The 13,099-nt window shown below is 38.1% G+C and overlaps 1 protein-coding gene and 1 long non-coding RNA gene across 5 annotated transcripts in view; one reads left to right on the forward strand and one right to left on the reverse strand.

Annotated features, from left to right (window-relative positions):
* LOC127449044 (uncharacterized) overlaps positions 1-4,922 on the reverse strand; it is a 5,562-nt gene extending 640 nt beyond the window's left edge. The window contains exons 1-2 of the long non-coding RNA XR_007898640.1: positions 1,520-4,922; positions 1-1,084 (exon numbers count right to left, since the gene is read on the reverse strand). The exon at positions 1-1,084 is cut by the window's left edge and continues 640 nt beyond it. This is a non-coding gene — a long non-coding RNA (uncharacterized LOC127449044). The remainder of the gene's footprint in view (positions 1,085-1,519) is intronic.
* The window catches only part of LOC127448992 ((E3-independent) E2 ubiquitin-conjugating enzyme-like), a 135,728-nt gene extending 122,870 nt beyond the window's left edge, over positions 1-12,858 (forward strand). For 3 of the 4 annotated variants that reach the window (XM_051712027.1, XM_051712030.1, XM_051712028.1), the window contains 4 exons: positions 4,921-5,057; positions 5,277-5,480; positions 9,629-9,686; positions 9,901-12,858. In XM_051712027.1, the coding sequence (XP_051567987.1) occupies positions 4,921-5,057; positions 5,277-5,480; positions 9,629-9,686; positions 9,901-10,655 (1,154 nt within the window). In that variant the 3' untranslated portion in view covers positions 10,656-12,858. The remainder of the gene's footprint in view (positions 1-4,920; positions 5,058-5,276; positions 5,481-9,628; positions 9,687-9,900) is intronic. The other variant, XM_051712029.1, reaches the window with a different exon arrangement.
* Positions 12,859-13,099: the final 241 nt, after the last annotated feature.

Raw genomic sequence — 13,099 nt, forward strand, 5'->3', positions numbered from 1 at the left:
TAGGCTGTTCCATAGTTTAGTAGCCAATTAGGAAATGTTTTGTTTGTATTGCACTGGCTGACATGCCAGTCGTCGTAGACTTGTACTGACCTAGTGGCTTAGATACAGCACATGCAAAAGCAGTAGTTTATGGTTACTGATGCCATTGTGGAAATGTGATATTCAATGTCAAATTGTTAATTCTGTGAGAGTCCGATGAAGTGTGTAGAATTCAGCGGGTCGAGTCATTTTCATTTATATAGCGCCTTTCACAACACACATCGTTTCAAAGCAACTTTACAGAAAATCATACATTAACAGAAAATGAAACTGTAATATCTATAATGTCTTAGAGTCATCATTGTGTAGTTGGATAAAATACGATTGTGAATTGTGTTTAAAAATAAGTAATTAAATAATAATTGTATTTAGAAACCCAGTGAGCAAACCGAATGTGACTGTGGCAAGGAACACAAAACTCCATAAGATGTTGGTTAATGGAGAAAAATAACCTTGGGAGAAACCAGGCTCACTGTGGGGCTAGTTCCCCTCTGGCTATCATCATGAATATTATGCCAATATTACTTAATTATGTATAGTGCAAGTCATGGTTTAAAATGATTAAACTAAGTAAGTGTTAAGGGTCAGTGTTTAAACAAAGATTTTGTAAGAACTGTAAGATTAATGACTAATGTCTTTGAAGTTCATCCTGGATTAACTGCAGAAGTTCACATAGATGCATTGTCCTTTGTTAGTTGGCTGATGAAGGCTTTTGCTGGCAATTAATTGATAGACTATGTATTCCATTATAAGAGTGTAGTCCATCATTAGACTGAGGTGATGCAGGCAGAGATCAGTGAGGTACATTGCAGTTCAACCGGCCGGAAATTTTGGTGAGGTCTATCCTAAGTCCAAGGTTCTGGCAATGGCATATGATGTATCCCATGTCTTATGGTTGGAGTTGGCATCAGTTCATCCTCTGAAGTCCATCGTAATTGACTGAAGTGATGTTTGGCTGGCATCGGCTGCATTTAGTCATCATCACTCAGAGACACGTAGCAGTGGAACCAACACGAAGCAGGAATGGAGCTGGATCCAGCCAGTTCTGGTGACCTCAGGATAGGAGTCCCGAGGTTGAGACAGGGATGCAAATAGAATAATATTAGCATAGATGTCATTCAATTTATTGCAGAGTTATAGATCATGATCAATGTTTCTGGTTCCGGCAGACCTAACTAAACAGCCTAATTGTGAGCTGAAGGATAAATTAGGTGTATGCCTGGCTAAATAGATGAGTCATTAGTCTAGACTTGTTTATTCGCAAAGTGACTTGTGTTTTCAATTGTTTACATTCAGCACATGTGTACAGTATCGCTATATAAGTAACCTGGTCAACCAGTACACCATTTAAAAGATCTAAGGCTGCAGATTCCTTCCAGTGAAAGCATTGATCAATCTAAATGACTTTCAGCCGATGATATCTTATTTTGTGTAAAGAGTGAACAATAGACAACACAACAACAAAGCAGGAAGTCCTTACCTTGTTTTTGTTATGGCAATGTAGAGTTTGATCCAACAATGATGCCATCCATCTGTTTTGACTGCAATAGTCCATTACACGATATCCATAATACATTTTTGCCCAAAAACATGCGAAAAATCCATAGAAGTTTCATTTTTTACATCATGAAATCCGGTAAACACGGTGACGTCATCCTTTTTATTCGACAAACTATGTGTGTCTGATGTGCCCTTCGATAAAACAAACTGTATAAATGCATTTAGTAGAGTGTCTGGAACAGAAGTATCGCATCCCTGATGTTTTCTGAATAAAACTGGCTTCATAGTTTTAGAAAATAGCGCATGAGAACAGCCGTTTCTGATGACGTCTGTTCATGCATAGGCAAATTTGTTCGGTTAAAAGAATCTACCAATAGCACTCTAGAGGGTTGTAATTTATGAGGACATGTAACCAATGAAATTACGAATAGGGCAATACATGGGTGTTGAAAGTTCGCATAAATTATCATGTTATTTCATAAGTTAGGGTACTTCTCATTGGAAGATTAAAACCTGCGCGCTCGCTGTGACAAATGATAGCTGCTACTGATATTTGAGTCTCCTTGACAACGCTGGCCTTTTCAGAAAGACACCCAGACAAGCACTTAGATAAAGGCTTACATAAAGCTAACTTTTGCTAGTATCACCTTCAAATTTGAAACATAGATTGGTAAGAATTAGGGCTTTAGCCTGTTGTGTTTTTAGGTACCTATACCACAGCATTGTGTATTTATTTCATTCTAAGTGTAAGTTTTTTTCTTTTTTTTTCTTTTGTGTTTGCACTTCTTTATTTCTGTGTTAGTAACAGATTGAGTAATTTTGAAGATTTCATTGTAAAATCAAGCGTTAGCTTTCTAAAGATACCTTGATTATGTGTGTAGTCAGAGAGACTCATGAGCAGTAAACCTTTTATTTTGGGTATGTCATTTAACCTGTTCCTCACCAAAGTGGGGGTGCCAGGAAAGAGGTGACTGAGTGAGTGTGTCTGCATCTCGAACAGTTAACAGAATATTAAAATTAATATGAAATTTAACAGATAGCCAATGTAACAACGATAAAATGGGGCTAATATGATAATATTTCTTGGTTCTAGTCAGCACTCTGGCTGCTGCATTTTGAACCAGATGATAAGATGAAGTAATTTGCAACTTGGTTAAGTGCAGTCTCTGTACTGTGATGGGGCCTAAGTCCTGACTGAAATTGTTCATATATACTATTTCTCTGTAGAAATGAACATGGTTGGGAGGACACTACCTTTTCTAGTATTTTCGACATTAATGGGAGTTTTGAAATCGGTCTACAATTAGCCAGTTCTCCAGGAGCAAGTTATGGCTTCTAAATAAGTGGTTTGATAACTGCCGTTTTAAAGTTTCTTGGGACATGTCCTAAGGATAGCGAGGAGTTAATAATATTAAGAAGAGGTTCTGAGATTACAGGGAATACCTCTTTTAAGAGCTTAGTTGGTATTGGATCTAACATACATGTTGTGGCTTTTGATGTTTCGCTAAGTTTTGTTAGCTCTTCATGACCTATGACAGCAAATGATTGAAGTTGCATGTGAGGAAAATTATGAGACACTGTTTTCTGAGGTACTATGACAGATGATTGCATACAGTGCATCTGGAAAATATTCACAGTGCTTCACTTTTTCCACATTTTGTTATGTCACAGCTTTATTCCAAAATGGATTAAATTCATTATTTTCCTTAATGACAACGTGAAAGAAGTTTGTTTGAAAATAAAAAACGAAAACAAAATCACATGTACATAAGTATTCACAGCCTTTGCCATGACACTCAAAATTGAGCTCAGGTGCATCCTGTTTCCACTGATCATCCTTGATGTTTCTACAACTTGATTGGAGTCCACCTGTGGTAAATTCAGTTGATTGGACATGATTTGGAAAGGCACACACCTGTCTATATAAGGTCCCACAGTTAACAGTGCATGTCAGAGCACAAACCAAGCCATGAAGTCCAAGGAATTGTCTGTAGACCTCCGAGACAGGATTGTACCGAGGCACAGATCTGGGGAAGGGTACAGAAAAATTTCTGCAGCATTGAAAGTCCCAATGAGCAAAGTGGCCTCCATCATCCGTCAATGGAAGAAGTTTGGAACCACTAGGACTCTTCCTAGAGCTGGCCGCCTGGCCAAACTGAGCGATCGGGGGAGAAGGGCCTTAGTCAGGGAGGTGACCAAGAACCCGATGGTCACTCTGACAGAGCTCCAGCATTTCTCTGTGGAGAGAGGAGAACCTTCCAGAAGAACAGCCATCTCTTCAGCACTCCACCAATCAGGCCTGTATGGTAGAGTGGCCAGACAGAAGCCACTCTTCAGTAAAAGGCACATGACAGCCCGCCTGGAGTTTGCCAAAAGGCACCTGATGGACTCCCAGACCATGAGAAACAAAGATTGAACACTTTGGCCTGAATGGCAAGCGTCATATCTGGAGGAAACCAGGCACCGCTCATCACCTGGCCAATACCATCCCTACAGTGAAGAATGGTGGTGGCAGCATCATGCTATGGGGATGTTTTTCAGCGGCAGGAACTGGGAGACTAGTCAGGATCGAGGGAAAGATGAATGCAGCAATGTACAGAGACATCCTTGATGAAAACCTGCTCCAGAGCACTTTGGACCTCAGACTGGGATGAAGGTTCATCTTCCAACAGGACAACGACCCTAAGCACACAGCCAAGATAACAAAGGAGTGGCTCCGGGACAACTCTGTGAATGTCTGTGAACATAAAAAAATTTGGAAAAAGTGAAGCGCTGTGAATACTTTCCGGATGCACTGTATGAGCCAAATTACTAGAGAGGAGAGCGGCACCTTCCCTGGAGGGATGGAGTCTGTCTCTCTTTGGCAGGTCAGATCTACCCCAGAAACTCTTCCAATTGTCTGTAAATCCTATGTTATTCTCCAGACACCACTCAGACATCCAGCCATTCAGTGATACTAATCTACTAGTGGGTCATGTGATCTCAAGATGAGGGGACCCCATGAGGCAGCCCAGCTCCATGGAAAATAAAACTACTTTTAGGATACTGATATGATTAGATTATTCATCTCATGTAAGCAACCTTGATTTTAATGTTTATTTCTTAAGGGGTAAATCTTTTTATTATTATTATTACTGAGTGCACCTTGAAACCATATAAGCGTTGTCTTCAAATACATATTTCAATGAAAACTAACTTTATATTTCTCAAGAAACATATAAGATAATTATTTAAACAAAGCAGGTCATTTTATTTTCATTGAATTGTATTTGCAATAATTTGATCAGTTAAGAAATACTGCAGATTAAACTATACATACAGCACAGTGCCTAAATTTGGTTCAAGGAGTTCTCTAAACATGTTCCCTCCTGCTCTCCATAGACACCCACTCATTTAAAAAAATGGAATTCCAGCCAGCAGAGGCAAAGAAGTTCTTCAGCACTGTAAGGAAAGAAATGGCCCTGCTGGCAACCTCTCTGCCTGACGGCATTATGGTGAAGACATTTGAGGACAGAATGGTAAAAAAACCATGGCACACTCACTATGAATAGCAGTTTCTACTGCTCTTTGTGTTCTTGATGTATGCTTTCCCCACCAAGAATGCTATGAAAGATTCTAAAGAATGTTTATTTTAGAATGTATGTAATTCAGTTCTGAAAATTCCACAAAACAATTATGATTTGTTAGGGAGTAAGATCTTTATCTTTGTTTTAACCTATCCTGTTTTTTCTCTTTAGGACCTTTTCTCAGCTCTCATCAAGGGCCCTAATCGCACGCCCTACGAGGACGGACTTTTCCTCTTTGATATCCAGCTCCCTAATATCTACCCTGCTGTTCCTCCTCTTTTCTATTACCTTTCTCAGTGCAGTGGGCGACTTAACCCAAACCTCTATGATAACGGGAAGGTCTGTGTTAGTCTGCTCGGCACCTGGATTGGAAAGGTAAGCTTACCTACTCTTGGTCTAATTTCTGATAGTCCATTACCTCCTGTGCACTCCCTTTGGTCATTCACTTTGAGTTGGTCATGTCACCATGATGGAGAAACCTACTTTTTGTCCTTGTAGTTTATCTTACAGGGGTAATATATTAAATTAGTTTTACAAGACAATTTTCCAACCTCTCTGTGATCCCTAGAATTAAAAGGATAATTTTTTTTGCTACTGTACCTTTAAGGGCACCTTCATACTAGAGTTAACACTGCATCAGAGAACACTGCTAAGGCATGGATTTCAATGGGGATGGTGTGTCAGAAAGAGGGAGAGGGAAAACGGAAGGGTTTGTGATATTGATGCTCCATCATGTGACCAAAAGTTGAGGACATTTCAGCTTTTGCCACAAAACACTCTGATGTAGGCATCTGATCAATGAGAAGCTCCAGTTGTGCTTTCGGAAATCAAATTCGCTGTATGTCCTCTTGAATTCATATTTACAAGGCTCCTTCCACACACTCTAAAGTTAGCTTACGTATTCCTATCCTTCAAATGTTTCATCAGAGTTTTCCCTAGTGTGTACAGATGCAGCCTCTGAGAATGAGTGTCAAAGGGAAACAGATTATGTGATTTTATGTGGTGTGACATTAGGCGGTGCAGAAGAGACATTATCAGTAGGGAGCAGTTGTGTTTCATTTTTAAACAAACACCGATCACTAATGGTTTAGGCAGTGAATTAATTTCTTAAATGGGACCATGAAATAGCCAGGCTGTCAGCAGAAAATAGCAGTGAAAACAAATATCTCACATTTAAATCCTGTTGTTGATCTGCAATGGCAATAAACTATAGGCCTACTATTGTTGACTTTACATCACTGACTGCAAGTATAAATGAATGAACGTCTTGCAAGTTCTGCTCGGACATATATATATATATATATATATATATATATATATATACACCTTTGTCACCAAAACGGTGCTGTTCTCGTGCCAAAGCCGATGCTGATTAGGGTTGTGCAGTACAAACAAAATATTGCGATACCAAAATGTAAAAAATGGTACGATATCATCTTGTTTCTAATTTCAGTACTGTACTACAGTATGGTGCTATTAGAATTTATTTTTTACGTAAAATTTTACGGAATTTGACATTTCTGGGATGAAATCAGTAACAATTTGACAATTAATAAAATTCAGATGTCTATATGGCCAAGTGTGATCATTAAACCGCAAAAGGATGCAATTTAATAAAAAAATAAAAAATAAAAAAAAACATATACAGTATATAGTTTGCATGTGCTGCGTGCTTCAGAATTAACAAAAGGCACAGCTCTCATACTTCACATACACACAGATCGGTGTGATGCTTATGATGTGGTGTGTACAGTGTATGATTGGCTGTGAACACTCACACAAACTTCTCCTGTATAGCTCTGAGATTTCAGCTTGGTCAAAAACACACAAAGAACTCAAACGTCCACCAAAATGAAGTTTTCGGCCAAAATAAAAGCTCTATTTAACCGGGTGCATGAAATTTGACTACTGTATAAGAAAAATTAATAGTCATAGTACCAATAATACTACTAATACAATTAGTAGTATTATAATAATATTTTAACAATTTATTTTATAATTTAACCATTTATTTTATATTTATTATTATTAGGGGCCAAGCCCCTATTGGATCCATTAGTATTAATATTATTCTTCCTCCCCAAAGGGAGTCTATGGCAGGCCATAGAACTGTACATTGGAAAGTGTTGACATTTGGCACACTGATAGAGGTGGGGATCAATAGCCACCAGACAAAATTTGGGGACTCTAGGACAAACTCTATAGTGCCACCACCAGTTCAAAAAATTTACTTTTATTATTATTATTATTCTATGTAAGCAATATTACAAAAGCAAAAGTGTATTGAATATCAGCACACTCTGATTCAATCGTAGCAGGCTTGTGCTGTCATTTATTCTCTGAAGCTCTTTTGTGCAGTAATATCTTTTTTATTTATTTATTTTTTTACCAAAATAACTGCAATGTTTTGGTCAAAAGTAATTATTTTATTTTCATTTGATTAAACTTTTATGTATTCATTTGATTAGACATGGAAACGTGGAATCCAGAAAAAAAAAAGGAAAACACAGGATTTGTAACTACAAGACTTTATGCAGTTCTTTTAATCGTCATTTTCTGTGTAATTTCATCTGTAATCTGAGGCTGTATTTTTGTTGCCTAAATATTGATTTAAAATCGATACCAAGGTACCAGGGCTGGTATCATACCGAAGCAAAAATGTTGGAATCGGAGCAACCCTAATGCTGAAGCATTTTCGTATGTCGTATTAATGTGATAGTATTTACCAATAAATAGTAATTGGTCCTAAAACTGGACTTCATTTAAATGAAAATATACTTTTATGCATAACTTGGTACTTTTTTCTTTCTCTTTTTTTTTTTTTTTTTTTTTTTGGGGCAAAATGTGACAGACATTTTTTGCCAGTCTTTATGAGATTTGTCACATTTTAATGAAAAATATGAACAAACTTTTTTTACATTTTGGATCACAGAGACCAGCAATAAAAATAAGAAATTGAAAGTTTATTACAAATATGAATGGGATGATTATCATCTGCTAAACAATCATGCTGAATATGTTACTAAAAATGAGTCCATTTCCTTTGTGTGCAGGTATTTTTCTGTTCCCTCATTTCTGTGCATATAGGCTGAAAAAATAAAAAAATAAATGTTAACCTAAAAATGACTACAGCAAAGATAGTTTGCAGTTTGAAATTCAGACTACTTTTGGCTATAAATCCACATGCTCTGTCATAGACATGTAAATAAAATTGCATGTTATTCTTAAATTTAGGTGACATCCATTGTGACTGTTTATTTTTAATGCAGATAGCTCCGAAAGTTGAACAGCCATTGACACAGCCTATTTGCTACTATTACACAAGGCAATGGGGGTAGAGCTGTTAGATGCACTCAAATGCGACAAAATGTGATAAACTTTGTGAAAGTTTTCAGAATTTAGGCTCTTTAAAAAAAAAAAGTGCATTTGCATGAACCCAGACTGCTTGTTCATTGGAAATAGTGCTTACTTTTCACCTTCCTAACTCACTGACTTAACAAGGTTTGACGGACCTCAATTTGCTGTGAAAAAAGTTCGGACTGGTCTAGATGAGAGTGGTTTCACTCTTCTAGGTATTCAACTTTTGGAGCTATTTCCATTATAAAATAAAACATTGCAATGTTAAAATGACCAATTGCAGAGCAAAGGAATGATGTCACCTGAATTCACAAATCGTGGAGAATAACATGCAATATTATTTACATTATGTCTATGTCAGTGACAGCGCACTCCAGATTTCTAGTCAAAAGAAGTCTGAATTTAAAACCACAAACTACAGTCTAAATGGCTTCATGTGTAACATCTAAGTTAACTGGTTTTATTCCAGCCAAAATTAGTGACAGTTGTCATCTGTCTGTTCAATTAAACATAATATTATGGATAATCGAACATCTGAAGAAAGGATGTCAGGTGAGGAAGTGTTAATTACATGTTGTGCATTACCACTGTCTTTCAGAGCAGTCGTGCACTACACAGAGGCCAGTTGTGGTCTGGTTAACGTGTATACATCGCATTAGATCTGTTAGTCTGACTTTGAAAAAAATCAGGCTGGTACAATTTCAGTCAGCATTTACATGACATTTATTGTTTCAGTCTGATTGAAATGAAACTTGTAAGTGCATACAAACTTGTTGATAGTGACAGATTCACAATACAATGCCATGCTGTAATGTGCTGCACAATGTTCAGGGACTTGATGGGTCTTGGTTGTGTAAATGGGGTTGGTGGTGTTAATGTATTCATCATTGTGATGTCACAAAAGCACAAGATGTTTTTGCAGCCTAGTTTCAATAATTGTCTTTTTAGAATGGGGAGGACATTTTTGAGTTCAATAGTTAGTGTACTTTCATAGTACATCAAGCTGTTTGATTTCAAAAGATCAAGAAAATTTGGTTTTTACTTTACCTCTTCAATATTAGCTTGCGTGCAAAGCACAAATCAACTTTATCCCATAATGATCTCCATTGCATTGTTTGAATATGGGTGAATGTTGACATTTGTGATTGGAATGTTTCCTCTCACAGGGCACTGAAAGATGGACAAGCAAATCCAGTCTACTGCAAGTGCTTATTTCCATACAAGGTTAGTTCTCGCAAACCAGTAATGCCCTTGTTGGGGGCAATATTAATAACCTCATATTAACCTCAGTAAATAACATCTGAATAGATATTTTCCAAATCAGTTTACTTAAGTTTATCTTCACTTCTTTCTTGTTATCTCGTGTTTTCATTTCCATTTATTCATTTAGCAGATGCATTAATCCAAAGCGACTTACAAAATGTTTCCACTCTTTAAGGTCTGATCCTGGTCAACGAGCCGTACTATAATGAGGCCGGCTTTGACAGTGACCGAGGCCTTCAGGAGGGTTATGAGAACAGCCGTTGCTACAATGAGATGGTGCTCATTAAGATGGTGCAGTCTATGACTCAACTTCTCCTGCAGCCCGTGGAGGTCTTTCAGCAGGAGATCCGAGAGCACTTCGCCTGCGGTGGTTGGCGGCTGGTCCATCGGCTAGAGTCCTGGCTAGAGTTGGAAGGGGCGGTGACTGACCACGGGTTCCGACGTGGGGGTGGCAGCGGCAGCCTCCGTGCAGAGCCTCTGGAGGAGATCCCCACAGCTCTGGTCCACAGCAGCCCAAGCAAGCACGATGTTTGGAGCGAAGAGGAGCTTGAGAATTCGGGGCTCAGCCCATCTACGTCGAGGCCCAGTGGACCTCTTGGGGAGCAACAGGACCTGAGCCAGAACTCAGATTGTGGTTCATTGGTGGTTGGTGCAGAATCAGAAGTGCTGGAAAGTCCTGAAGGATTGTCCGGTTTTGTGTTATCCCAACAAACTGGAAAACCATGTCAGGAGTTTCAACCAGTGGTCAGACCAAAGAAACGGAGAAAGAGCTATCGCAGCTTTCTTCCAGAGCGTAGTGACTATCCAGACATCGGGTTCCCACTATTCCCACTGTCCAAAGGCTTTGAAAAGAGTATGCGTGTAGTTCTGCAACAATATCGAGCTACTTTAACTTCATTTGGCGTTCCTGAGCACCCTGAGAACAAATAATTGCCCTCTAGCTTTATTTTTCTCTCTCTCCCTCTCTTTTCCCCATTATGACAGAGCACTGCGCTCTTCTCATCAGACTGATAGTGTTCCATAGCAGCCTTTTTTAGTTGCTTTGGAGAGCATTTTTAGTTTGCTTTTTTTGTTGCTTCTCATTTTGTTATGGGATGGCAGCACACACTATTGTTTACATTAAAACACTGTTGAAATTTCATATGCTTCTATCTTGTTTCCCTGAAAACAACCCTGCCGACACACCGGTCTCTCAGGGAGGTATGAACGAAAAAGACAGATGTGAGACGTTATAGACACTGAGGCATGACTGAAGCTTTTGTTATGTTAGTGGCTGTGTGAGTATTAACTGTGCCAGAGGGAATCCATTCATTGTGCCTTGGGATGCTCTGATTGGTCCTAGCACTATTTTGATGGGTTTACTATCATCAAACTCTCACCACATTTGGTTTGCACAAGTTGGAGAAGGTTCACTTGCAGAAAAAAAGAGTGGGGATGTTTTTGTCAGTGTTTCCATAATGTATCGGGTCACGTGTGATTTAAGTCCTTGGTTCATCAAATTATTATATTTTCATATCATGAGCTATCTGGGCCATATTTCCATATGTAGTGTTGCTTGATGTTTTGCATTGTCTTTCAATCTGTGAACAATATCATCAGTTATTTTGAATGTTGGAGTTGCTGACTGTTTTTTGACCCAGACACACTCAGAAAGTTGTACAACTGCCCAGTCATGGAAAGTGTACAGGCCCCGATCATTCCTGCTGGTGTTGTGCACCGAAACCATTGTCAAGTTTACATGTTAAATTTTTTTTTTTTTTAAAAAAGCAACTCGACACTACTCTGATTTTTCAAAATGTATTTCCTAACACCCCCTTTCTCTCTCCCTCACCTTCTATGGCACAACAGAGATTTGCCCATTGCAGGAAGGTGCCCTAAATTGTTCCCGGCAGGCTGAGGAGCCCCTAACCCCTCCCCACCCCTGATTCTAACATTAGTGAGCCTGTAAGGCTGAGTAATCTACCAGGCACAATTGGGAGTGCTTTTCAGATATATGCGACTTGTTTCAGAAAGAATAATTTGAACATAACATTTCTGTTTACATAAACATCAGGCCAGCTGTAATTTAAGATCAGCCTGCAGACACGGTGTGTGTTATGTGCTTTTCCAGTTTGTGATTCAGTTCTTTTGAAAAGTACACACAGAGATTTGTTCATATGTATTCATAGGGCTTTTTTACATGTAACAGATTAACAGAGCTTAATAATAATCTTAGTTTTGAACAAAAGTAATTGCGCATAACTACATTTATTTCCTCTGGGTGAAACACTGACCTGCTGGTTTCCTTTTTTGTATCCGTCTTTGTTTCTCTTTGTAGTTTGGCTATTGGGCTGATGTAGCAGAAGGTAATATGTAATATACTGCTGAAATTTTCAGCTCATTAGCATTTAAATTCAATCTTATTTATGACAAAGGAACGATACAAAGATAGGTATCTTTGGGTGATGGCCCTGACTTGTTTTCTTTGGCAAGATATTCTAATATGTTTCCATGAGAGTTTTGAGAAATATCCTACAAAGAATGATTTCATTTTGCCTTTTAATTTTATTTAGCATTTGTAGCTTAATACAGTTTGATAGCTGGAGAGCAAGAATGCTTTATTGAATTGTTTCATAAGCACATTTGCTGAGATCATGGAGCTGGTAATTTTATCAATGCACTCAGTTCCCTTTAATCCATCTCAGTAAAAGGGAAAATAAAGTTTCCACATGCATATCAACTCCCATAACTTCCTGTATACCTATCTTCTTCCTCAACACTGTCTCGTACATTATTTCAGCTCTCCATATTTTGGTTTCTGTATATCTACAGGTACTAAAATGTGAAGCTAGGTCTCAAATGAGAATCAGAAGTCAACCTCATGAAACTGAGCTATTTTTTGTGCATGTGTACAATACTATGAATTTAATCACACTATTATGAAGAGAGATAACAGCCAAAGCATGTAACATGTTGCTTTAAGCCTTAATGGCTACATGAGACTTCACTGTACAATGTAAACATTTCCACAGTGGGCTGTATTGGTAAACTAATAAACATGATTTGTGACCTGAATCTTCTGTACTTAAGTCATGACTATATATATATATATATATATATATATATAAATGTGTGCAGAAAATGACAACTGGTCAAAATAACATAAATTATAGTGTTTTCAGACCTCGAATAATGCAAAGAAAGCAATTTCATATGAATTTTAAACAACACAATACTAGTGTTTTAACTTAGGAAGAGTTCAGAAATCAGTAATTGGTGGAATAACCCCGATTTTCAATCACAGCTTTCATGCATCTTGGCATGCTCTCTGCCAGAATTTCACATTGATGTTGGGTGACTTTATGCCACTCCTGGTGCAGAAATTCAAGCATCTC

Source organism: Myxocyprinus asiaticus, chromosome 12, assembly GCF_019703515.2.
Source record: "Myxocyprinus asiaticus isolate MX2 ecotype Aquarium Trade chromosome 12, UBuf_Myxa_2, whole genome shotgun sequence".
Lineage (NCBI taxonomy): Eukaryota > Metazoa > Chordata > Actinopteri > Cypriniformes > Catostomidae > Myxocyprinus > Myxocyprinus asiaticus.